The sequence below is a fragment of the Mchenga conophoros genome, linkage group LG23 (assembly GCF_057382185.1).
Source record: "Mchenga conophoros isolate Kocher_MC1m ecotype Shallow Benthic linkage group LG23, M_conophoros_male_GT1.1, whole genome shotgun sequence".
NCBI classification, from domain to species: domain Eukaryota; kingdom Metazoa; phylum Chordata; class Actinopteri; order Cichliformes; family Cichlidae; genus Mchenga; species Mchenga conophoros.
In genome coordinates this window covers 31,371,241-31,396,677 of record NC_140547.1, presented here as the reverse complement: position 1 = coordinate 31,396,677, position 25,437 = coordinate 31,371,241, and the positions used below count along the sequence as shown (strand labels likewise).

The 25,437-nt window shown below is 42.6% G+C and overlaps 3 protein-coding genes across 7 annotated transcripts; 1 reads left to right on the top strand and 2 right to left on the bottom strand.

The window, feature by feature from the left end:
• The first annotated feature begins 1,287 nt into the window (after positions 1-1,287).
• On the top strand, positions 1,288-10,413 carry fam117ba (family with sequence similarity 117 member Ba). 2 transcript variants are annotated; one of them, XM_085265252.1, is made up of 8 exons: positions 1,288-1,826; positions 3,454-3,692; positions 5,352-5,435; positions 5,563-5,673; positions 6,405-6,548; positions 6,690-6,897; positions 6,998-7,118; positions 7,394-10,413. In XM_085265252.1, the coding sequence occupies exons 2-8, from the start codon at positions 3,672-3,674 to the stop codon at positions 7,617-7,619; spliced, it is 915 nt and encodes a 304-aa protein (XP_085121378.1). In that variant the 5' UTR covers positions 1,288-1,826; positions 3,454-3,671; the 3' UTR covers positions 7,620-10,413. The 2 variants fall into 2 exon arrangements, with proteins under 2 accessions (XP_085121378.1, XP_085121379.1); XM_085265253.1 differs by lacking the exon at positions 5,352-5,435.
• ical1 (islet cell autoantigen 1-like) lies at positions 10,346-20,020 on the bottom strand. 4 transcript variants are annotated; one of them, XM_085265244.1, is made up of 16 exons: positions 20,002-20,020; positions 19,817-19,892; positions 19,039-19,063; positions 18,751-18,925; positions 16,085-16,157; positions 15,535-15,658; positions 15,243-15,441; positions 15,026-15,151; positions 14,026-14,124; positions 13,824-13,909; positions 13,567-13,616; positions 13,383-13,427; positions 13,068-13,223; positions 12,381-12,653; positions 12,200-12,295; positions 10,346-11,954 (listed from the first exon to the last, which is right to left on the bottom strand). In XM_085265244.1, the coding sequence occupies exons 3-16, from the start codon at positions 19,044-19,046 to the stop codon at positions 11,839-11,841; spliced, it is 1,626 nt and encodes a 541-aa protein (XP_085121370.1). In that variant the 5' UTR covers positions 19,047-19,063; positions 19,817-19,892; positions 20,002-20,020; the 3' UTR covers positions 10,346-11,838. The 4 variants fall into 4 exon arrangements, with proteins under 4 accessions (XP_085121370.1, XP_085121372.1, XP_085121371.1 ...); XM_085265246.1 differs by lacking the exon at positions 20,002-20,020 and having other exon boundaries at positions 12,206-12,295; positions 19,817-19,945; XM_085265245.1 differs by lacking the exon at positions 20,002-20,020 and having other exon boundaries at positions 19,039-19,058; positions 19,817-19,906.
• Positions 20,021-20,559: 539 nt separating this feature from the next.
• Positions 20,560-25,435, bottom strand: wdr12 (WD repeat domain 12). The gene is made up of 13 exons (XM_085265251.1): positions 25,297-25,435; positions 24,942-25,036; positions 23,851-23,945; positions 23,626-23,732; positions 23,073-23,188; positions 22,829-22,983; positions 22,693-22,738; positions 22,518-22,603; positions 22,293-22,433; positions 21,445-21,550; positions 21,224-21,356; positions 20,912-20,984; positions 20,560-20,822 (listed from the first exon to the last, which is right to left on the bottom strand). Exons 1-13 carry the CDS (start codon positions 25,335-25,337, stop codon positions 20,751-20,753), a joined length of 1,266 nt encoding a protein of 421 aa, XP_085121377.1. The 5' UTR covers positions 25,338-25,435; the 3' UTR covers positions 20,560-20,750.
• Between the last annotated feature and the right edge of the window lie 2 nt (positions 25,436-25,437).

Below are 25,437 nucleotides of genomic sequence, written 5' to 3'. Positions count from 1 at the left end.
AAAATTAATGTGGTACAATGTTGGTCACTGCCACTGGTAAATCTGCTGATAGCTGTCACTGAGGCCAATATTGACAAAAAAAGGTGATTACTTATTGTTTTCTTTTGCTTTTGTTTGTTTTTTTGTTTTTCGTCAGGAAGGACATCGGCGTTATAATCTTCCAACTCAAACATCGCTGTGGTGGCCTCTTGTGAATAAGGAAAGAGTCTAAAGTGTTTTAAGACGCTTAACAGAACAACAGTGGCAGCACCAAAGGACTAAGCTACACTAATACAGCCGCATGATGAAACACTTGGCTGTCTTGGACGTAAATCAATGGAATCATTCAAACAGAAATAATATCGGTTGGGTTTTTTTTTTGTTTTGCTTTTGTCTTTTTTGCACCCCTGTCGACCAACCCTCTTAATTCTCAGTGATTAATCAACACTAGGTAGTCATATCCTCTCGCGCTTGTTTACTTCACCTCTGTTCTCCGCTGTCTGCTCCACGCGCCCTAGCAACTGCAGCATCAGCACGAGCAGCTCAGCGTTGGTAAGCTACGTCAGAGCACTACTTCTTCTGCGCCAAGTCAGCCGGGAGCAGCCAGGACGTACCGGAAGTCGATCACATTACATTCAAAATAAAGTGCCACAAACCTACGCTTTTTCGTGTTTTTTTATTATTATTTTGTATCATCATAACTAAGAAATTCAAAGTGGAAAACGGCTAATATAATCGTTTATTTGTAAAAATGATACTATAAAAATTATGGTTATCTGCTTTATACAACTTTCTAATGATTTCATTAGTTGAGCAACGAAATTAAGATGCAATCCTCAGTGCAAAAGAATAATACAAAACTACAATAAAGTTGTGTGTGTGTGTGTGTGTGTCTATACAAAAACGAAAAACACAATTATTTCCGTATTGCACTTATAATAATAATAATAATAATAATGGATTGCATTTATATAGCGCTTTTCGAGGCCCTCAAAGCGCTTTACAATTCCACTATTCATTCACTCTCACATTCAAACACTGGTGGAGGCAAAGCTACAGTTGTAGCCACAGCTGCCCTGGGGCAGACTGACAGAAGCGAGGCTGTCATATCGCGCCATCGGCCCCACTTGTCCTCATTTGCCGGTGTTGATGTAAATACCAAAGATGACTGTTGTCGTGATCATATATATTAAAGTGAAAGTACCAAATGATCATGATTACGTGGACCTGACAGCGTGCAGATTTGATTTAGAGGATAACAACCGGAAGTATCGGTTACACCGGCTGACTTCACACTGCACTGGTCCCTCTCCCGTTGTGTGAGCGGAGGCTAGCCCAGCATCACCGCCTTCTTCTTTCTATCCTTTCTGAATGTGTTATTCCTGTCTTGTTTTTTGTTGTTGTTATTTGTTTGTTTAGTTTTTTTTCCAGCTCATCACAAACTCCACAGACGAGGCACCCTCGCTCTGTTTTTAACAGTTATTTTCTTCGAACACAAAGCGTTTGGCTAGACGCTTAAAGCTGTCGCGTTGCTTCAGCCGGGAGAGAAAAACATCCATCCCCGACGTCTCGAGGAGGCAGGGTGCGAACACAGCAACGCCCATTTTGACACAAGCGGTATCGCTGCTGTCCTCACGAAGGCCGTGTTTCTATTTTTTCCCTCTTTTTCGGTGTCTGCCTTTGATATCTGAGTCTACCTTCCTTACTTGTAATCTTCACCCTGGTCATTCTGCCCTGCCTTTTCTCATCGCATCTGTAGCATCTTCGAGTAGTGGCAACAGGGTCCGGGGCTGCCGAAGAGCTCCCATGCCCCTTTGCATGCAGCGCACCGAGACTGCATTTTGCAGGTGAGTCTGATTTTACATACACAAGGTCAGAAATTTGGATGCTGTTCCTGAGCATGGATTATAGCACCAGCGTGGAATATGTTTTTGTATGTGTGAGGAGGGGTGGCGTGCTTCCCACCAAACACAATCGGCCTACATTTCACCGTGCAGGCTTTTGTATGGAGATGAACGTGCAGGGAGCATTTATTTTTCGTATTAAGATCCTCTCATCTAAGGGATATTTCATCCCCTAATATGTCAAGTTAGCATGGAGGATAGATAGTAATAAAACAGGCAATGTTCAACATTTACAATTAAAACCACATCTATTCTCTTAGTGGTTCGGGTCATGTTCTTAGGCCAAAAAATGTTCTGCTGTTCATGTTGTTCTGACAACAACATAACAGAAGGTTGAGCCACTCTTCTATTATTTCTGCTACTACTACTGCTGCTACCAGTGTTACTATTGCTGGTAGCGTACACTGTGCAGGTGATTTGTGGGCAGCCGCTGAGGCAGGAAAAAGCTGCCATCAAAATAAAGTGGTGGGAGCATTTCACTGGCAGACTGCTGATGCTGAAAACCCCGCTTAGTCACACACACAACCAAGTTCTCTTGTGTGTTAATAATGATCAGAACCCCCCCCCCCCCCCCCCCCCCCCCACACACACACACACACACACACACACACACACACACCACCGACGTTTCCTAGCAACAGCTATATGCACTGGTCAAGGCCCCTGCCGAATTTAGCTCAAGGACACACACACACTACCAGTCAGAGCTGTGTGTTTGCATTTATGGATTCATGTTCTATTCATTTCAACATTATAAGAGAAGATGAATGAGTTGATTCTTTGTTATCCATTAAAACTGTCTGCAGTGTGTGTTTGCACTGTTGCACTGCCGTTCTGCTGTCATAGCAGATGAGGGAGAATTCTGATGTTGAACTGTACTTTTTGGTATTTAAACTTTGTAAATAATCATGATCTCAATATTGAAAATGTGATTCATTAGAATGCAAAGAATTCTCTGTTCTCAGAGAATGCATAGACTCAGAATTACATAAAAGAAGCTGTTGTTAATGCTATATCAACAACCCTACAGTGAGATGGACAGAATCACTATAAGTGGCGTTATATACAAGGTTGTAATATACTGTGTATACCAAATTTTTGCCTATACACAATCCTAGAGGTTTTGTGCAATTCACTGATGGTGCTGGTACCCTGGATGCAAGAACCCATGGGTGTCAGTGAATCACTGCAAAACCTCAACCTGCAGCCAGGGTCAGTTGGTTACGCTCCCCTGCTCTCATTTAAGGTGTCTTAATGCCATTAACCAGGGGGTCGTGTGAGCCTGGCATAGCTGCTCTGCCCAGCATGGGATGGATTAACATCAATCTGGCCACACACAGACACACACACACACACACACACACACACACACACACACACACACACACACACACACACACACACACACACACAGACTCCCTGACACAAAAGTAAATACACACAGACCTAGACAGACATTGCGAGCTTATCCCATTGGCCAGCTGTATGTCTGGTGATTTGTTGATGTGTTTACATCAAACGTCTTTACATCTCTAGATCTACTCAAACTCATTTTCTGTTTTCCCTTCAGACTGCATCTGTGGCCTTAACCTTCTAGATTTCTCCTCTGATTGTCCTCGACGCCTCCGGCATTCCCCCCTTCTCTCCCTCTGAGCAGTCTGCTCCCTCATTCTTCTCTCGGTTTCCCGCCATCGCGTCCAGCTGTGGCCCTCACAGGGCACGCTCGCTGGCTCTCACCTGACAGGTCCCTGGCCTCAGGACGACAGCCAGCAACAACACATTCCCTACATGAGGGACAAAGCGACGCAGGTGAGTATAGCGTCTCTTTGTGTAGTAATAATTGTGAGATACACAAAGTTTGCATTTTGTTTATATGCGTAGGCCATAATACATAGTAAAAGTATTATTACTGTTACTGGAAGAGGAAAGAACCCAAAGTGCTGACTGACATAAGGAAGAAAAATTAACAATCTTAAAAATAAATTGTAGGAATTTTATGTTGCCCTTTTTCAGGCTTATTGGGCAACAGCTTAAGATGTGTTTCAGTCATCCTCTTCCCAGGCACAGCAGGTATATGTGGGTGGTTTCTGCAAGACTGCAGGAAGAGAGGTTGGTTAGGTTTGGGAGGACATTATAGACTGACTGGATAAACTTGATCTAGGGTGGCTCAGCCTTCCATAGTTTTAACCACAAGATATTCCAGTTCATTAACTGCTCCCATAAATTCCACATTCTTTGCTGCCGTGTCCCAACCATCCTACTGCATTGGGTTTCCTCTACCCCTGCTTGGGTCAGTTCCTGGACCTACTGGCTTCTTTCCCTTCCTTGGGCCTTGCCCTATTGAGGTTCCAGAGCTCTCCACTTCCTGCCTGTCCTTACCTCTTATGCCAACCAAGGAGACTCTGGTGTTACTGGAGTCTCTATACAGCATCATCTCTGTTGTTTGGGTTTGACTGAAAACCATGAATTCTTCTGATAGTCTGCTCAAGAGGAGTCACATCTTATTCTTCCTCCCATATAAAGCTGCCTCTGTGTAATTCACAGTCCTGCAAAAGTGTCTATCTGCGTACACGCTTCAGTTCGGACAGTAAGCGGACAGATATATGCTTCCGTGCAGTCCTCTAAAATCCCAGCTGAACATAACTGTGTGTCTGGCAAATGCTGATTGGTTCACCGGTGGGTGGAACAGGGCAAACAGCTGAACAGAAGAGAACAGAAGAACCATGAAAAATATATATTTTTTAAAATAGAGAATGAAAAGCAGAAACAGTGTTTGCAGTATTTTTCACTTCAGCACTTTGTATGTTATGACTGCACTCTTTTCTGCAGCTGGCTGACAAACCAGCAGCAGCATAAGCAAGAGTGGTGCACAAACCGGTTTTACCAGACACTTTATACACTGCCTTGATAACAGAGCTCTCCACAGGTAGACAGGCCATCCCAGACTGCTAACAGACTGTCAGCGTGCTACCCTTGCTGAACCACAAATCCACTTTAGGCTACAAGGAAGGGCCAACCACCTACTAGCAATCGTGCTCCCAAACCCATAATGGCCAGTGTGACATTGTAAACCAGCAGTGTGGCAGGATGCCATGCCAGTAAATCCAGCCCTTGAACTTTACTGCCAACACTTTACTGATTTGTCCAACAATATAAGCCAGGTTTTCAGCTCTCTTGTGTTTCATGAGTTATGGTTGTGTCACTCGGTTTGCTGTTGGAAGACCTTCCCCAGGCTCTTAACTGGCTTCTCAGTTATAACATAAAAAACATGTTCTGCACCCATCCTATAAGTCAGTTCTATAAATGGGGAGTTGGTGTTGTCTGTTTAAATAATCCCTATATATTTGATTAAGAACTGTCAAATGTTTTTTGGTTTCAGCTGTATTTTTTTTTCCTGTTTAGCAGTTTTAAGCTTGTGTGTTTGAGCTTTAGTTCTGAACAGTGTATGTGTGGATCTGTGTGTGTCAGACTCCCAGGGCCTGGGCAGATGAGAGGAGGAGGGGCTCACACAAACGCTCGGCCTCCTGTGGGAGCACCGACCAGCTCAAGGAGGTCACTTTCTTACCTGATTACAGGCCCAAATAAACAACAAATTACAATACGGGTCCTGGAGCATACTGAATCCCTTGTTTCTCAGCATGCCACCGTTAACACTGATGTCTGTATGTGCTCTCTTCAGATCGCCAAATTGCGTCAGCAGCTACAGCGCAGCAAACGCAGCAGCCGCCATCGGAGGGACAAAGAGCGCAAGGCCCCTTTCAATGGCAGCCACACCATTATCCAATCGCAGGTGACTAATAGAGACAGCATGCAGGTTGGAGGAAGACTGTGTTGGGTACCCGATCTGGGTTTTTGAGGACGTCCCACTTTCTCGATGTCCTTATTTAGCTCCAGTGTGGGTGTGATGTAGACGTATGTACACATTTAGTGGCCACTCATGTCATTCTACTGTATGCGACAGAGATGGCAGTAGGGCCACTCACACGTTCCCTGTGGAGTCTGTTGCAATTCAGCTGTCCTGTATTCTGGATGTCCTGGAAGAAAATGAATGACTGGCTCAGATATAGTGCATTTATGCTATAGCAAACGTTAGTTCTGATAAATTATCTCCACATTTGTTTCTTTCTATGGCATTGACCGTTTAAAGCAGAGGTCCCCAACCTGTTTTGCGCCACGGACCGGTTTGTGCCTGGCAATATTTTCACGGAATGGCCTTTAAGGTGTCGCGGATAAATACAACAAAGTAAAACTAGTACCGGTACCGAAAAAAAGAAGATTTATTCATAACACACGTGAAAAGACCCAGGAAAACCGAGTTAATGAAAAAAAACGATAACAAAATAACACTAAAAACCCTGAAAACCATACATTTCACACCCGAGTCTCACTCTCGCGGTCTGGTACCAAATGACTCACACACTGGTACCGGTCCATGGCCCGGGGGTTGGGGACCGCTGGTTTAAAGTCACTAAACCCCCAGATGACGTTTGTAATAAATTCGGTTTGTCTGTGTTTTTGCAGTCGCCTATGCCTAAGACCATTCTGATACCCATCCCTATATCCAAGTCGTCGGCCCCTCGTTTCCGCAACAGCGTGGAGGGCCTTAACCAGGAGATCGAACGCATCATCATCCGTGACACCCCCGAGAAGGATGAGACTATTGTTGTGAGTTTCAATGAGTTAACGTGCTCCCAGTGTGTTAAATGTCGTGTCCTTCCCTAAAAAAAAACTAATCTCAGATTGGTTTCTTTTTTAAAGATTGGAGATATAATTGTGATTTTGTGTGTGTGTGTGTTCGTGCAACAGCCACAAGATGTCCCCGATGGGCACCGTGCACCCCCTCCTGTCCCCCTACAGCGAAGTAGCAGTACCCGCAGCATCGACACGCAGACTCCCTCTGGCGGGGGCCTGAGCAGTAACCATAGCAACTGCAGTAGCCGTCCCGACTCCATCTCACCCTCCTACCTCACCGTCCTCAACGACACGTGTGGAGGCAGCCCATACGAGGACAAAGGTGACCAACGCACGCATACATACAAGAGTCAAAACCAGACACATAGCGGTGCCTTTGTGAGCTCGACGTGTCGCTAACCCACCTTCTTGCTTATTCTCAGAGCTGGGACCTTGCTCCCCGCTGCCCAAATACGCCGCCTCTCCTAGACCCAACAACAGCTACATGTTCAAGAGAGAACCTCCAGAGGGCTGTGAGAAGGTCAAAGTGTCTGAGGAGTCAATGTGAGTGGAAAAGGAGGTGTTCAGCGTCCTTCCAGTTGGTGTCCCATAAAATCACATAGAACAACCAAAATCGACATCAAATATGCCAAGTACTGTTTGTGTGTGTGTGAGCGAACCTTAATTTATCTCTCCACAGTTACATTGTTGTCCAAACGCCATTAAAGGTGTCTAAGTGTTTTTCTAAGTGTGTCAAGAGTTTTGCAAAATCATGATGAACTTGTATAAAAACAAGAGGTTAACATGTAGGCTAAATATGACTCTGCATGTGTTTCCAGGCCCAAGCCTCTGCAGGAGATCCCTCCCTTTCTGTGTCCTGACCGCAACAAGGTCAACTTCATTCCTAACAGCGGCTCTGCCTTCTGCCTCGTCAGCATCCTCAAGCCCTTACTCCCCGCCCCGGACCTCAACTTTCGCTCCGGCGTGGGCCTGCAAAGCCTATCCCCATCCCTTGTGCCTCTGTCCACCCAGCCCTGCCTCCTGGAGGAGCCGGAGAGTTTCTGATGCCCCCCCTGCAGCCTTCCAGTCCGCACACACCCCTTCCTTTCCTCTAAAACAGCCTCCCCCCACCAACATAATCCAAAAACATTTGAGGAAATGGCCCTTCTGCTCTAAAAAACTGCCTTCAGCATGCCAGCTAAGCTCTCTCTGATGTCCTTATCTTGTTCAAAAAGCGCTTCCCACTGCCTCTCCTCATCAGACAACTACAATGTGAGAGTCCTGCAGGCCTGAGCAGACCTCTGCAGCTAACATTTCATCGCTTTCTTCTACCTTAGTGCTGGTTATTGTTCCTGTTTTTTTGGGAGGAAAAGGGAGGAAGGACAGACTTTTTTATTTCATCGTATTATACCATGGCGCCTTTCCACGGACATATCTTTTTTTCTATCTGTAGTTATTTCTCTTGATATGAAATATGCCTTCCATGATAACAAAAAAAGGCTGCTGGTTTCCTTAGTGACCAAGAGTTTGACCACAGAGGCTAATTTTGGTGCTGCCAGAAAATATAGTAGCAAAACTTCAAGAGATGGGGAAAAAGACGAGTTCAAAATGTGCCTGATATTTTTCACTGATTTCCCTGAGTCATCATAGTGCTCTGATGATGTTGATGTTTAGATGAGACATCTTTGCACTATCGTGGCCATATATTCATAGAGAAAGGCTGAACCATCTTCAAAACAAGCAAACAATGAGACGGTGCATAATTCACACCTTGAAACAAGTAAATACTTTATTTGGACCACCTTGTAAACCAAATCCAGACATCTGTTTTGTACTTTTATTAGCTGTTTGCCACAAAAGTTAGCTAAAACTGGGACAAAGCAGTGCCTTTGTTACGCTAACTGGTAGCAGTGAACTGGTCCCCTGCTGGGCAGCTTGTATCTTTGAGGAACACAGGCCAGGGCTAAGCGTGCAGCATGTTCAGCCTCCTTCCCAAGTCTCCCTCTTTTTACTCCGCCGTATTTGTTCCTTCTTTTTCCAGCTCTTTATCCCCTTTTTTCTCTCACTTTCACCGTAATGCTAATTTCCTTCTGACTTGCTCAGCTTGTGTTCAAATGTGTCCAGTAGGGCCCCTCTTCCCTGCAGGACAGGCTCCCTTCTGACGTGCAGGGCTGAGAGTACGGAGATGTTGGTGAACCTGAGTATTACACAGCAGACTGGTCGATGGGGGGGCGTACAAATTAGAACCCACTTTACTGTGTAGATTCGGTCTACAAACTGACGGGCAGCAATTTGAAGTGAAAGATTAGAGACTAGTGGTGAAGGTAGTAGAGCATTAATGAGCTATTTAGACAGATAGTTCCCTCAGAAATTTGTAGAGACTAAAGATAAAGGTAAAAGATAGATTGTAATATTAAAAAATAATATCAGAGTTGAATGTAGTGTAAAAATAAACAACCGTGGTTGGATCTGATGTAACTGTAGACAGTAAAACCCGGATGTAGCAGGAGTGCATCCTGAATGTTGTACTTTCTGACTTTAGAGTGAGCATAGTTTTAAAAAACAGACTTGCTGTTCTGTTCAGCAACACCTGAAAATGGGGACTGAGCCTTTAAAGCAGGGGTGGGGAACTCCAGGCTTTGAGGGCTGGTGTCCTGCAGGTTTTAGATATCACCCTGGGTCAACACCCCTGAATCAAATGATTAGTTCATTACCAGGCGAGGAGGTAATTTAGCCATTTAAATCAGCTGTGTTGGATCAAGGACACACCTAAAAACTGTAGGACACCAGCCCCTGAGGCCTGGAGTTCCCCAAACCTGCTTTAAAGTAATCAAGTGTTTACTGAGCTCATGGAGCGAGATAGTTGAGGGTGATTTTCCCTGAGATTTCTGTCTTAAGATTACTGTTTTAAGGCACTTCCATGTCAGCTTCACTGCATCTGTTTTTATACTGTCTGCAGCTGCACATCTGATTGGCGCACAAAAGTATAGTCTGTGATTTAAATTCAGCGAGCAACATGAAAGATCATTGTATGAAGACAACTGTATTCTTGTGCAGTTTATGGGTCACCAGCCTCTCCCTGCCTCGGCCCATCCTCTTGTATTCTTGTATATGTCTACTACTCGACTGTGCCTGCTATGGTAGGATAGGAATGTACCGGGTTTGTAAATATAGAGGCACGATGTGTTTGTATTTATCGGCTGAAAAAGATATGTATCAGAATGAGTCACAAGTGTACGACTCCCCTACTCCCCCCTCCTATTCCCTCACCAAGTACTGTGAATTCCTACATGTCTCATTATTGTGAATAATAATAATGTATTTATTTATCAGATAGGAGTGTAATTGGGTCTTAAGAGTTTTAATCCTGAAGAGATTTCATCATCATCCATCTCAGGTTGTAGTGCACAGAAAACAAGATACTCAGACTTCTCAGTGCGCACTAACAAGTTTACTGAACCGAGAGCAAACCAACAGCTGCTGTTTATGTAGCCTCACACAGTGGAGATCCTGAATTACTTAAATATGTAGCAGAGCTGAAGTAGACAGAAGCATTGTTCAGTGACCTGGTCCAGAATAATAGGTAGTCCTAAAAAATGATTATGTAACAAAAAACATGTTTAAACTATGAAGAAAATGCTGACAAACAATCACACCTACATATTCCCTTTTGTCTTTTTCAGATGTGTTTACAGGAACAAAAAGATTTGTATATGTGAAAATACAGATTTATTCCCCACTTTTAGTCGTATTGGAGTGAGGCACGACACAGCAAAAAGTCGACACGTTAGTTTTTTGTTTGCTTGTCCCGTTTATTGGAAACAACTGCCAAGTTAAATTCTTTTGAGTGAAATAAAAAGGAATAGTTAAATAAAGCATCTGTGATTGACTTGAGAAATACATTCTTTTACCTAAAGTGAGGAAATCAAGAGTCAGTAGTGTGTGTGTGTGTGTGTGTGTGTGTGTGTGTGTGTGTGTGTGTGTGTGTGTGTGTACACACACACACACACACAGTTATAGTGTCAGGCTTCCTTCTTGCTTTCTTGTCCCCTTGCCTCAATTGCTGAGTAGTAGTGAGGTTTGTTTGTATTCCCAAAAGCTGAGATAATAATGTGCAGCTGGTATTAAGTCATTTTTGTGAGTTGCTCAACTTCGAGACACACAGTCTTATTACTTTAGCTCAACTGAGTGTGGTTATACAGGCACACAAATATCGTAACTAAGGATTTGGTTTCAGTCTGTGCATGTGGAGAGAATATTTACATGATAACTCGTTTTCATCAAATCGGTTTTAGAAACACAGCTCTGCACATTTTTTCACTAAACTTATAAATACTCAGAAATGCAGGTTTCTGCAGTTTTTCGCACTCAAAGAAGTACAATCACTAAATCTACAGCAAGTGAAGGATCCATGTTTTTTAAATATGTGACATGGTAACAGCTCTCCAGTGTTGATTCCTCCATATAAACCATATATATCTGTGTATCTTCAAAATACACACCACACAAAGTTAAAATAGTCAGTTACAGTGTTACTTGATAGTGTTGCTTTTCTTCCATCTTTACAGTACACTGCACAACAAAAACTCCGTTTCTCCAACCAGTAATAGTGCTGTCATTTGTAAATCAGTACATTTTTATGTACCAATAACAATAAAAATCCCATGGCCAAAATTTCCTTCAAAAGTACAGAATAAATCCTTCACAGATTTTTCTTGGCCCTGGATTTGTGATTGTTAAACAACAGATGAGACTATTTCAAACATACATTTTGACCCAGTTTGAGTGAAATCACAGATGAAGATGGACAGATAGAAGACTCTGTGCCTTGCACTCTAACTCCAGCTGATTAAGCATACAATGCAGGCCAGTTATTACAGAGCTCTATCAATAAAGTAAATCAAAGTAATGCAGACACGAAGATTCAGAGTTTCTCCAGTGATGGTGATACACTGTGTTCCTGGTGCAGCTGGAAATACACTATATAAAATAGTGTAAAACATGTAATATATCCTATGATGAGACATTTTGAGTCCCTGACAGTGACCCACAGAAAAAAACCCTTCAAAGTAAACCTGAAACCCAAAACATGAGGTTTGCTGTGTACATGACTTCACAGGTAGTGTTAACAGTCTTCACTGACAATGTTTCCTGTTTAAAACACCATCTTTTACTCATATGCGTCTTTCTCACTGTTCGTGTTTGTTTACTTGAATGATGACATGGAACATTGCAAAGAATCCTTGGGGAGAGAAGATGCACGCACATACACACAAGCACATATTCAGGCATTGAGCAGCTCGTCTGCAGATCGTCCGATGGCATCAGGGTTGGAAAGAGGGTCGAGGTCTGCAAACAGGTTGAACCAGGCAGACATGTCTTTGGATCCCCCAGGGGTAGCTGCATATACACACACACATATTTATACATTTTATAAGTTTACTGCACAGCAGCCACACCTGGATCAGCAATATATTTAGCAAATATCAACTAATTAAAGTTACAGTACAGTCTCTTAACTGGCAGTTATGTGAGAATGCATCCAAGGCCACGGATGCATAAGATGCGTAACAAGGAACACAAATTACTTCCTCCAGGGAGTATTTTTAAGTAGTGTACTTTCTGAGGAATGAGGAAGAGCTTACCATTACCTGCAAATTTGGGAGCTGGCTGAGCTGATTGGTTTGGACTTTGAGGAACCTGCAGGGGTGGAGCTTGGAACATAGGAGGGGTTGCCCAACCTAAAAGGTAAACAGCCATTGTGAAGAATCCAGTAGCACAATCAGTTATCAGATAGTATGCTGCAGTAAGCAACATGTGGCTCACCTGTGGAACTCAAACTGTGATCCAGCAGCTGGGAGGGCAGAAAGCCTGTGGGGCTAGGGGGGTTAGAGGGTGGACGTGCTGCTGTTGCACCACTCTGTGCTCCTTGGCTGGTTGTGGGGACACTGGGAGAGGTAAACATCCCAAAAGCATCCTGCCATTCTTTGCTGAACTCATCACTAGCTCCTGAACCAGGGCTAAGAAGGTCTTTGAGGAAGGCCATGTCCCCTGGTTCACCGTCCTCCTGTGGCTGACGGCCAGTGTGCAGACTCCCATCTAGAGGGAAGGGGGAAGAACAGGAAAGTTATTAAACCAGAGACAAAACACATCCGAAACGAACAAAGTCAGATGAGGTCTGACCATGAAAAAGAGGACTAAAATTAGAACAGAAGGTTAAGACTTCAGTTCAGCTACTTGTTGAGTAACAACATGCAATGAGGGAAACGCAGCTATGTATCCGTCCTCTATAAAATGAGTCCGAAAATAAAGAGATGAATTGGTCCCAATTGCTTAATGTTAATCACACATTTAGAAAAGACTGATAGTGGAAGCAAAAAGACTGAACCCACAAGTTGAAACCTCAGTAGGAGTGAATTTCTGATGACACCAAGCAAAGTCAAGTAGGACGCCGACACTTAGTGAAGCAGGTTGAAGTTAGAATGAGAGGAAAAAGACAGCCAACCAGTTTACCGGTGGCAGGCAGCTGTGAGAGGCCAAACTCGAGGTTTCCAAAGCCCTGAGGCTGGTGTAGGGCATTTGCTGGGGCTGTGGGCTGTGGCATGTCACAGGCCATAAGCATCAGGTCATCATCAGAGCTTCTTGACAGTCCACTGAGGTTTTGCAGGGCTGGTGTGGATGTGATAGCAATTTGGTGAGCTGAGATCAAACGATCATAAAGCCAATAGACATCCATTCCACAATCAGCAGCAGCAATTCATGCATGCATGTTGTATTTGCACAAGTGCCAGCTACAGAACACAGTTAAACAAGCAGACAGTCACTTACCGCAGTCATCAGTCTGCCTCTGCCCATCACTACTGAGTGGGAGGTCTGGAAAATAAAACAATTCATTAGTAATGTGTAATTTGCTATTGACGATATTTTTCTTCCTCGATTTTATAGGTATGCTTGGATGCTTCGAGTGTAGCTGGTGCAGACTGCCTTTTAGCCGACAGGTGGCAGTACATACCTGCATCGGTGGCACTTCCTGACAGGTTGTCATCATCCAAGGAAAGCAGACTAAGAAACGAAAGAGAGAAAAGGGTAAATAACGATAAAAAGTGTCTTATAGGATGCTTTTGCTATTTATAGCAATGCAGTGGCCTTGATTTGATTTGGAGACGCTTTTAGAAACCACTTGGGTAAACACTGCTCCAAGTCCTGATCGTACAAAAGGATTTCATGAGACACTTTTCAATTCAGATTTGTCCCATCATGTTCTCATACCTTTCTGTGTTGCTCTGCAGTGCTGCCTTCTCTTTCTCCTCTTGTTTTTTAGAGTCTGAGATTTGCTCCAGGGGATCCCGCAGATCCTGAGGGAAGTACAAACAGTGGTACATTTCAATCTATGGAAAACTTTAGATTCAAGTACTTTGAACCACTACAGTTTGGTGTTTAAGTAGAAGCAAAGGGCAACATTCTGAAATACCTTGAGTGTGGTAAACTGGTATGGTACATGTCCCTGGAAGGCCTTGTGGATTTCTGACATGGCCTGAGCAGTTTTCTCCCAGAACTGCAGCAGGGTGGTCTAACAGCACAGAGAAAGCCCAATCGCTGAAAACATTAATTTTAGGAGTCCCTAAACACATCAGTCTTATTACAGGTTAGCTTGATCTCTCTTCAACAAACAAGAGCCTAAACTTAACTTATGACTTTTAGGCTCTGTGAATGGTACTCATGGTCACTGATTAGTGGTCTTTGATCAATGAGCTTTGATCAATAGTTGTTGATTAATGGTCATGAGAATTTGCATATTAATGATCAAGGAACTGACCTCCAAGCCCATTGTTCTTTCAGTGGTCCTAGTTTCAGCCATAAAGCAAATGTACTGTTTATAAGATTGGGGAAACCTACAGTCAGCTAAGACTGAAGAAGTCACTTGGATGAGTGACGAAACGTTTCTCTGACTGAAAACGCTACGTCCAGATGAACAGAATCAACTTTTAGGGCCTGAGTGTTTTTACACAGCAAAAAAAAAAAAAAGAAGATTAGATTACAGTGGGTGAAATAATTATTCACCACTTACTAGATTTGTAAGTTTGCTCACTTACAATGGAAAAAGTCAGTTTTAGCTTTTGCCAGCTTGCTCCTACAAGAGGTAAAGACCCTACAATAATACAAAGAAACCCCAACAATCAGACAGCTTCCTATGAGCGAGCACTATTGCAACAACGGGAAGGAAAAACTCCCTTTTAACAGGATGAAACCTTTGGCAGAACCAGGCTCAGGTAAGACCGGCCATCTGCCACGACTGGTTGGAATTTAGTCGCTTTAAAAAAAATAAAAAAAAAAGCTCAAGAAACATTTGGGACAGAGTTAATCGTCAGTACTCGTACTAGACTTCATTACATTTAGAAGTGTTCCTCACATTTTGTCCACCGCATTAACAAAGTGGGGAAGCCATTCCTAGAAATGATAAAAACTTGTACCTGGTAGGTACAGAGGGAGTGGGAGAGCATATTGCAGCGGCTTGCTCCCAGCATGTCCACCTTCTGACACACATCGTTCTTCAGCTTTTCAAACTGGCTCTTTGTCCCTCTTACCTGGGCCTGGACCTGTGGACAAAAAGACATCTGCATTATATACACATACATACACAGAGTACTGCAAAAGAAAACCAACCCGAACAAATGGGCCACATCATGCCTTGCGAAACTTTTCCAGCTGTTTGTAGGTGTCTGGGTCGAGCTCTTGGGAGATATCTTTCATCCAGAGCAGAGCTCCTCTGTACTCTGTGCGAGCCTTCTCCATGCAGGTTACTGTCAAAAGTGTGTCCGAAATGGCACGCCGCCGGAACGTCTCCACTTCCTGGTGCAAACGGTGCAGTGACGGACAAAGTGCCATCCTGAAGAAAAAAGACAGGAAACAGTTCGTGTTTGTGTACTCGCATTTTTATAGCGCATAATCACTAGTGCCAGTGTTCTCTCCTGCTGCTAACCTCTGTTTGGCAGAGGCACACAGAGCCTTGCTAGTGGCATCCATCATGTTTCCAGCCTTTGTGCGATCGTGCTCGGCTTGGAATCGCAGGAACAGGCCGAGCTCATTCTCCTCTTGAGACAAGCCTGAAGAAAGAGAAACGAAGACAGCTGCACAATGAAATCGCAGGACTTTCATAAATGAGTGACTAATGCAGTTTGATAGATTCTCATAAACCTGCAGCACTAACACTGCTAAAGAATAAAGCTGCACACTCAAAAAAACTTTAGATAATTTTTTCAATCAGCTCTCCCTAGTTTTTAGCAGGAATTACTCGAGTGCTATATGTGCTACATCATGTGCTTCACACTTCAACTTACGAAATGTGACAGCAGCTCACACTGAATGATGGAAAATGCCCTTCATTTACTTACACTATTAAATTCTGGAAAGCTGCACGCATCAACAAAATGTTCACCCATAATGGTTAGTTGTATGTCTCCGGAGTGCTCTGATATAGCAACGCCTGGAATTCCTACCTCATTGAGAAGCTGACTCAGAATCTGACTCACGTGTGATCCTGTCCTGATACTTCTCGATCACCTTCAGCAGCTCTGTGCACGTAGACTGAACGGAGCGGAAGAACTGCAGAGACAAACAGGAACGATCTTGAGATCTTTTCTTAAAACATCTCCTTTTGATTAACCTTTTTGCTTTTTTTTTTTTTTGAAAGTCAAGTTTTGTTCTTTAACAGTGCGACGTTTGCTCCTCTTCACTGCTGACAATCACAAAACAGAACAGATTTTTATGGCCCTTTCCATCTGTTGTCAGTGAGCTGCCTCTTCTCCCGCCTGGTAGACAACAGCAGTGACTACATGTGTGATAGCAACACATATTCTGAGGCCATTTTAGTGCTGCTGTCTGACAGAAAGGAAAGGGTCACCTTGATCTCTAGAGTCTGCTGAAGAATAGTAAGTAGTAGTTTAAAAAATAAATAAATAAAATAGTAGCACTACAGTATAGAAAGTACATGTACACTCTATTTGTATTACTAGAGCTATTTTATAATATACTGCAACACTGAACATTGGTTCTTTAACTTGTTAGTTACTGTCTTGGAGCAACTGTGTCCACATAATTTCCTCTGGGTTTAATAAATTATTCCGATTCTTTGTCTTATTCTTAGCAGAGAGACGGGCTCACTGAAGATTGTGAGACAGCAGAAGTTGTGGGTGTGCTGAACATGTGTAGTTACTCTTTAACTGTAGAGTAAACAGTCATTAACTTTAATCTGGACCTCAGCGGTGGCCAAACATATCAGCATACAGGTGACTTCTCCTGCACAACGCCTCTAAGTAAAACGAGCATTACTAACCAAGCTTTGCACTTACTGTGATTTTCTAGAACATAAACACAATGACACAGAACAATATATACAAAATTCATTAATCATGAATTCCATTCTTCTATATGCAATATAACAATGTGCTGCTCCGTAAATATGACGGGAGGTTTTATTTTAATAGATTACGTGTCACAAATCAATACTAGCAGAAAGAGCAATCTGAAGACGCACAGAGGTACCTTTTGTCTGTCTCACAGGGGGATGAATTTCTTCTGTTCTCCTGAGAGCAGAAGAACAGAAGAAAGATAATCTCGTACCAGAGCAAAACAAAGGCCTTTAGGGCAGAACCTGCACGACTAAATAACAGCCGTGTTTCAGCAAACCCAGAGAAGTGCTCTTCTTTGACGAGAAGTAAAAGAGCACACTGTACCCCATCCAGCTGTTGTTGCAAAAGTCTCATGAATAATTAGCACTCATGTAAGTGGACAGGGAAAAGATCTCTGTAAGCAATGGACACCAGGAAACAATGCACTGTAGGTAAGAGCTTTTCGGTTGTTATTTTGATATGTGTGATTCCTTTTATTTTCCTCTCAGCAGCAAAACAGCAGGCAACAGAGTTTACGACAGTTTAAAGATGCATTCATTATTTTGATATTCAGATTACTGCTGACTACTGAGTGATCAAGGCCACAGTTGCTTTAGAGACCTTTGAAATGTTCTCCACTCACCTACAAGACTGTGAACACTAAACAGTTATTTTATCTCTAAGAAGAGATATCCAATACTGTCTGCCTTCTAATGAACCGCATTTCACTTATTCTAGCTGTTGTCTTGTGAAAAAGGTGAGCGATTAAAAAAAAAAAAAACAACAACAACAACAGGTAGGTGGAAGAGTTTGTGATCTGTACTAAACTTGCAGATGCAGTTTTCTCCAGGAGCAAATGGACGTGAAGCCACCGGGGCAAATGCTGGTTCAGTGCCGTGCTTTTAACTCAAGCAGGGAGTTTAGCACTCCTGTGGTTACTCAACTGAAACCAAATCCTTCCCTTGGGAAAAGGACAAAATCCTTAGGAAGTTAGCCTGAGTACTATACAGCAGAGAACTTTTTTTATTTAGACAAGAAAATATTCTTGTCTTGTCTAAATAAAAAAAGACAAGAATATTTTCTTGTCTTCAAACTTTTTCTAAAATATCAATGTATTATGTGAAAACAGAATGAATGTTTTGTGCTTTCTTTGTGAGTTAGCAGGACTTTGTAGGGGGTTTTATTTTGAAAGGTTTTGAAAAGAACAGGATGAAAATCGCAAGTTCATCGCTGTATCTTAAACAGCTGGCTTGCTCACTGCTGAATGGGGCAAGGTTGTTTCCTGGCATAGATTCCCGGCCTCCCAGGGAAAAGAATGGAGGTCGACACCTGCGCCTCACAAGCCACAAGTTAGAATTAGGGTTAACTGTAACCCCATTAATACATATACTATATGTATTCATTTATCCTCTCCCAATTACATCTGTCATCCACCCATCTGCCCTCCACAATCCCAATGTCTCCTGACCTAAAACAGCTAAGTTAGGATAAGTTATGGCTATCTGTGGAAGACAGAAGAGTCGAACAAGATCAAACCAATATGACGGAAAATAAAGGAAAAACAAACATCCTGTAGTTCCTGTGCTTAAAGCCATTCCTCAAAACTTCAAGTTTGTGAGCTGCTTTTTTCCTACTCTGGAAGCTGTTATTTAATTTTAAAAACTGTATTTTCTCAACAGAATTTCTTTTTCTTGAACAGCCCCAGGCTCTTTTGAATAAATTCCTCATTTTCCTTCAAATTTTGAGCAATGAATATCATCTTGTGTGTCGCCAAATATTAAAACACTCTTAAGCCTGTTCTTCCCCACCTCGAGCTTAGCATCCAGGTCAGCATCCGAGGCCACCACATACTCATCCTCCTTCTTGCCTGTGGCTTTGATGAGGACCTGTTTGGTCTTCCAAAATTTCTTCTGCATACGGGCCATCACTGAGCTGTCCTCGCCAAGCAGAGCCCGGCCACCACTCAGCATGTCTCCGGCAAACCTGGAGCCAAGGACATGACGTTGTCAGCAACATTTTTTACCAGGCTCTCTCTCTCTGTGTGTGTGTGTATAAATTGCATATAATGCTCACAATAATAACAAATTTTCACCTACCCGTCCATAGTAGATAACCACTGTTCTAAAAGTATACAAAACAACAGTTTAGACAGATGGAGAGAATAGTAGCATAAAGCATAAATTAATCATTTTAGGTTTCTGTCTAGGTGAAGATTCCTCAACGCAAAAATACATAAGCAGACAGCAGATATGATAGGGGGGAAAGGGTTTTGTACAAAAGTGAATAAAATCCATCTATTCAACGTTTAACACATCATTGAGTAATAAAAGATATTCCTGCAGTTTAGCTTCCTGTATGACTTCGATGTACACACAAACACAAAAAAGCAGTAAACATGCCTGAAGCCTGAGCTGACATATAATCAAGTTACAAACGCTTATGTGGGTTTATTTTGGCCCAAACGCCTCGGTGCTGAGGGCTAAAGAAGCTAATCTAAAATGCCTCGAATATGGAGCAGGGATCAGACACCTGCGACTTCAAGGAGTCAGGGAGAACTGAGACAGCTGGATATCGAGCATTACATTTCAGCAAAATAGAGCTCTCTGACACGTAAACCCCCCCCCCCCCCCAAACCAGGTGTCGTTCGGACATTTATCTACACAGAGTACAATTATGAAAGGGTAAACACGTAAACGAAGTAAACGAACTAAGGAACCGCAAAGGAGCTTGTGTGCTAGCAGCAGTTTAGCTAGTAGCAGGTTTGATGGTTAAAGCTGCGAAACGTCTTGAGACCATCTAACTGAGCGACCGTGCGTTTTACTGAAAGTCTTTCATTGTATGGCTTCATCCTCTGTAAGGTGAAAACAGTGTTACCTTTATTTACTTTCTCTCCAGCACTCTGTGCATGTATTCAGCTCAGCTAGCCTCCTCTGACGATAGCCATCACCATCTGAGTAACAGAAACAGGATATGGTTAAGCAGCTGCAGCGATGTATGAACACTAGAAGCCGCTGTTAGACAGCTGAATTCAAAGATCGTCTGTTGACAGGATAACCTACCAGAGGATAATCGGTTCTTTCCTCCGATACGTAAAGATGGACGTGATTTGGACGTGATTGGCGTGATAAATAAATATATAGCATGTTAAATCTATATGTGTTCTACGTGATAATGTCAAAAGAAACTAGAGATTCTGATGGTCGTGATACTGGCTATATGAGTCAGTCTATAAAAAAAAGGTAGTTTATTAATATAAACCTTGAGGTTGTCCAACTGATGTTGTGTAGGCATTTTGCTAATTGAAATGAACTGAACGATCCTCTCTGCAGACCTGATTGCCCATTGTCCTTCTTCGCGGCTGAGCAAAACCAAACAGTGACTGGTGTGCAGGACAGACTGGATGATGGTGGTGTAGAAGATGACCAGCAGCTGCTTCCACTGACAGTTCTGATCTGTCAAATGTTTCTTTAACTTGAGTAACTGGAAGACTAGTCAGGGTTGAGGGGAAGATGAATCAGTACAGTGACATCCTTGATATCCTGCTCCAGAGCACACACACACTTTATAAACTGTTATATATAAATACTGTATAGTTAAATGAAGGTGAGGAGACAACATTTTAGGAGAAAGATTTAATTTATAATCTGTTTGGATAACACTGAAACGAGGACGAGCTGTAAGAACATTTGTGTAAAACGAATCAGGAAAGCAAAGAACAAAGCCAAGATATTTGTCCAACACTTTGAAGTCCTTGATTTAAGTCCTGAATATTGTCTTTGTGTCTGTCTGTCCAATGTGTGCTGAATCTTTATGCCTCTGCCTGTTGGGCTGAGTATCTGTAGGTGTACAACTTGTTATCTGCGCCTCCACTCAGCATCAGCTGCAAACAGAAACAGAGAGAGGACACTGTGAGAACATCACTGTTTCCATCTATCAACTGTTGGTGTGCAAATATCGTACACATCGTACCCCGCTTTCTGTCCAGTCCACACAAAATACTTTGTCTTCATGGGCCGCCAGGTCATACAGAGGAGCCTTACAGCTGGGAGACAACAGAGAAATTTTTTAAATATGTAAAGAGTAGAAAATATTTCTGTTAAAGAAGTAATCAGAACAATAAATACTTGGGTCAAGTACAGATGCCTGAAAATTCTACTTAAGTACAGTAACTAAGTATTTGTACTTCAATACTTCCACCTCTGGTCATGTCCCATTAGAAATATGTTCCTTGTGACTAGAGCGGAGCCCTTAACAGTAGTACCAATTATGAGCTTCACTTACCTTCTGGTATCCCAAAGTTTGACTAGGTTGTCAAGGGAACCCGAGACCAACTGGTGCGCATGTGATGGTGCCCACTTGACAGCGGTAACCCAGCCAGTGTGAGAGGTCAGCGACAGCAGAACAAGAGACCCATCTGAAAGAAGAGTTGTAAAGATGACAAGAGTGACAAACAACAATACAAGTCGAAACATAGATGTCTGTGACATTTAGAACAGTCGTACCTTTGGTGCGAGGGTCCCACAGTCGGATGTGTCTATCGGTGCTACCTGAGGCCAGCCGTCGACACAAAGGTGAGTAGGAAATACAGTTAAACACTTTGCTGCCCGTCTGTGAAAAGAAAAACAGTGAAACTGGTAAATACTGGAAAACTGAGAATATGATAACAAAAGGTAAACTTGGTGGTTGATAAATATGCTATTTCAAACTATTTGAGATGTTAACCGAGTTTTGAATTAGTCTGCAACCCTAATTTTTCTTAGGATTGGGACATGCATTGCATACATCCACTACACACAGGCATATAGCAGTAATACGTAGTGTATGTCACTGGTTTGATTTCCTCTATTATAGGCATTTTAAATCACTCATACACTGAAGAAACAAGTCAAATTGTGGCTCTGAGTCTTTTTTATCATTTATACCTGTGTTTCACCCTCTGTGACATAGCTAATAGAATAAAAGCCTGTAAATGGTAAATGGCCTGTATTTGTATAGCACTTTACTTAGTCCCTATAGACCCCAAAGCACTTCATACTACATTCAGTCATCCACGCATTCACACACATGTGATGGCAAGCTACATTGTAGCCACAGCTGCCCTGGCGCACTGACAGAGGCGAGGCTGTCGGAGACTGGCGCCACCTGACCCTTTGACCACCATCAGTAGGCAACGGGTGAAGTATCTTGCCCAAGGACACAACGACCGAGACTGTCGGAGCCGGTGCTCAAACCGGCAACCTTCCGATTACAAGACGAACTGCCAACTGTAGGATGATGCTCATTAATCTGTCACATGAAACAACCAAAAGTGTTTATTATCGCTAATTCAGTCACTTTCTATTTTTCTCACCAACGTAGTTTTCATCCCTCCAGTATCGACGTCCCATATGCGGATGGTGTGGTCCCAAGACGCACTACAAACCTCCTCACTGTCACACCACAGGACAGATGACACTGCCTCGCTGTGTCCCGATAATGTCATCAAGGGAGTCTGTGCCCAAGAAAACAAAAACTCATTTTGCAATGACTTAGTGGGCTTATTCTCCAGTCAATCATACTCTGGTTGTGCACTCACCCTGGTAAGGCCAAGCTGCTGAGTCTTCTGTTTTTTCCTTGGTCTGTCAGCCGGCTCCTCGATCTCATCCTGCTCATCTGTAGGCACTGACAGCACAGGAAATATAGTTTATAGCAGCATCACAACAATACCTTTTTTAACAATAAAGAGGCCTTGAATCATTCTGGGATCATACCTGCTGACCAGATCTTCAACATTTTGTCCCAGGAGCCACTGCAGAACTGAAAGTGTTTACCACAAACATCCAAAGTCATTAATCGCAGCACTCTTTGTTGTCTTTTAAGTTTTTGTCTTGCCCTCTCCAACCTTACCTTCGTTCCTGTGGGGTCTACAGAAATGGTGTCAACACTCCCCGCGTGTCCACGACAGCAATGTCTGGCTTTCACCTTGTTTCTCTCCGAGTTCCACTCCCACAGTAACACAGTTTGGTCCAGAGAGGCCGTCAGAAGCAGAGAGGTCAGACCCTCTACACAGAAAACATCCACAAAGAGGACTTAATAAAGCCTTTGACTATTAACATAGCAGTACATGTCTGTTTCATTTTGTCCCACTTACCTCTTTTGACCCAGGCTACGTCTTTGACCACATCTGTATGTCCAGCCACAGTCATCGCAGGCTTGCCCTCAGTAGACCAAATTCTGGCAGTCTTGTCGTATGACCCTGTTAGGATCCTGCAGGGGAAAAAATAAGGGTCATTCCATTTCAAATCATTATGAGCCTTCTGCTCAAACATCTTCAGTTTCACTAAAGATTTTATGGATATTATATATAAAAAAAATGTTGCTGTGAAATTTTATGTTCATATAGAAGCTTCGAGCTTCTGGTTCTTTGCCATGTACAAGAACTGAACTGAAAAAGAAGCCAATGTCTAAAGACAAATTAGACAAGACTTTCAGAAAGCCTGCAGCACTATTTTAAAAGGAATAGAAAGTCTGGCTCCTTGAAAGTAAAAGATAAAGAATAAGGGGTGGTTTAAGACTTTTGTTTAGCTAATGAACAACCAAGAAGACAAAAAAAGAAAATATGAACACATCACAACAAACTTTTTGCTGATCTAATTTCCCAATTAATAAAAAGCACACTGATGGTCTGCTCTTAACCATCTTACCATTCAGCATCAGCATCTACAGAGCTAATCCAGTCATCATGCATCATACACTCCTCGGGTTCTGGGGCCGTGATCCGCTCCACGTATTCTATCTCCACAACTTCTTCCTGGAACATGGGCAAACAGAGTAAAACATCTGGTTAATGTTGTTTTACTCATGTGGATGCTTGTGACTCGCTTTATACAATATATCCATACGAGTTTAAGCACTATAGCAGGCCATACCGTCGATATACCCTCTGTCGCCATGTGAGTTGACAGTGAGGTTCGCAGGAACTGACCCCTGACCAGGAAGTCAAAGTCCACTTTACTGTGAGAAGCTGTTAAGAGAACCAAATAAATTATCTGAGATTTTTAGAAGTACAGTCTGTGATAAGGACTACATTTGACATACACATACACAAACATATAGCACAACCATTTAAAAATACTACTAAAACTAAATCTACAGAACAATCAGGTGCCACAATAAGATGCCACACACAGTATTTGTGCCAGTGCAAAAAATAGTTTGTCTGCTACAAGAAAGTGGAGAACACCACAGGCCTAAACCCTGCAGGCCTAACAGCAGGAGGTGCATCACTCAGTCTGTTCTTCATCTGGAGACACTCGTTCTCTCTTTCTCTCTCCCGCAGCCGTCATTCCGAAAATGTTCACCTCTTCCTAAATAACCAAATCCCATGTGTTGCCAAATAATTTTTTATTGGTCAATATGGTACACTTTTACACTAATACAAAAGGGGTGGCATTTTTTCCTGATCTTTTTTTGTGCTGTCCTTAGAAAACAAACTTTTTACCATTTCATCCCACATTAAATGTGACAATAGTAGAAAAAAGCATCACATGTATTTTTATGATTGTAGCTCCGGATTTAGTGGCCTATCAATAAAATTTAAAAACTGGTGTATAGTTTGAAGCCTGAACTTTCAACACAAGTTGAATGGAGATTAAACGTGGCTGCAGCTTGTTGCTATGGCATCTTAAATCGGTCAGGTGATTTGGAGATGAGGCGTGTCCATAGACCCCAGAGTGTAACAATCAATGCATGTGTGAAATCTAAAAATGCCCATGGCATTGATTCAAAATGTACTCTGGCACAATCGTAAGCATCAGTTGCTTACAAGAATATTTTAGGGCATGCCAGCCCATCGATCTGCCATGCGGTGCCACCACGTGCCACTCCATGTAGATCCGCCCCTGTGATTGAGGATTAGGATTATAATGCTATTTATTCTGTGTTTACAGCTCTGCAGCTGGAGGCTGAATTGTAAAGAAGGTGGGGAATAGTTTGTGTGCCTATGATAAAGTGAGCTTACCATTTTTAGCTTCCAGCAGCTTGTTGATTACATTGCTGAGATCCTGCACTTCGGATGCAGCTGGGATGGAGAACGGGACATCATCTACAACGTACCTACAGAGATAGACATATTTTAGCTGCTGCCGGAGTCTACATAACTTCACATTGTTAGCATTAGCATTTAAAAAAAACATCGCTACGAACTAGCCACGATCAGAACTACAGATAAAAAAAAATTTTGCTAGAGGAAAAGACAGAACATCCCACAATGAGATGATACTGTTTACTCTAAATTACAGCTAGCAAGTTAGCTAGCTCGCTTGCTTGTTTGTCATTTTCTGTTGAGTTTTTTCTTTCTTTCTTTTAAACCTCACCTTTTGTCTTCTGTGAAGAATCTTGCCTGTATCTGAGACATTTTTAGCTAAGTGTTTATTTTGCCAACCACGAGCTCTAGAATATTAAAATACAAGGAATCCTCATAACACGCTTCTCGTGCAGTTTTGCCATGTGGTACG

Excerpts from the sequence above, each read along its gene's own strand:
- fam117ba (XM_085265252.1), top strand. The coding sequence starts at position 3,672 with ATGAGGGACAAAGCGACGCAG. Across the intron at positions 5,436-5,562 it reads GCACCGACCAGCTCAAGGAG|ATCGCCAAATTGCGTCAGCA; the intron begins GTCACTTTCTTA and ends TGCTCTCTTCAG. Across the intron at positions 6,898-6,997 it reads CAGCCCATACGAGGACAAAG|AGCTGGGACCTTGCTCCCCG; the intron begins GTGACCAACGCA and ends GCTTATTCTCAG.
- ical1 (XM_085265244.1), bottom strand. Across the intron at positions 15,442-15,534 it reads TGTGCCTCTGCCAAACAGAG|GATGGCACTTTGTCCGTCAC; the intron begins GTTAGCAGCAGG and ends TTTTTTCTTCAG. Across the intron at positions 13,428-13,566 it reads AGGAAGTGCCACCGATGCAG|ACCTCCCACTCAGTAGTGAT; the intron begins GTATGTACTGCC and ends TTTATTTTCCAG.
- wdr12 (XM_085265251.1), bottom strand. The coding sequence starts at position 25,337 with ATGTCTCAGATACAGGCAAGATTCTTCACAGAAGACAAAAG. Across the intron at positions 22,739-22,828 it reads TAGACCCCACAGGAACGAAG|TTCTGCAGTGGCTCCTGGGA; the intron begins GTAAGGTTGGAG and ends AAACACTTTCAG. Across the intron at positions 21,357-21,444 it reads GTGGGACCCTCGCACCAAAG|ATGGGTCTCTTGTTCTGCTG; the intron begins GTACGACTGTTC and ends CTCTTCTTTCAG.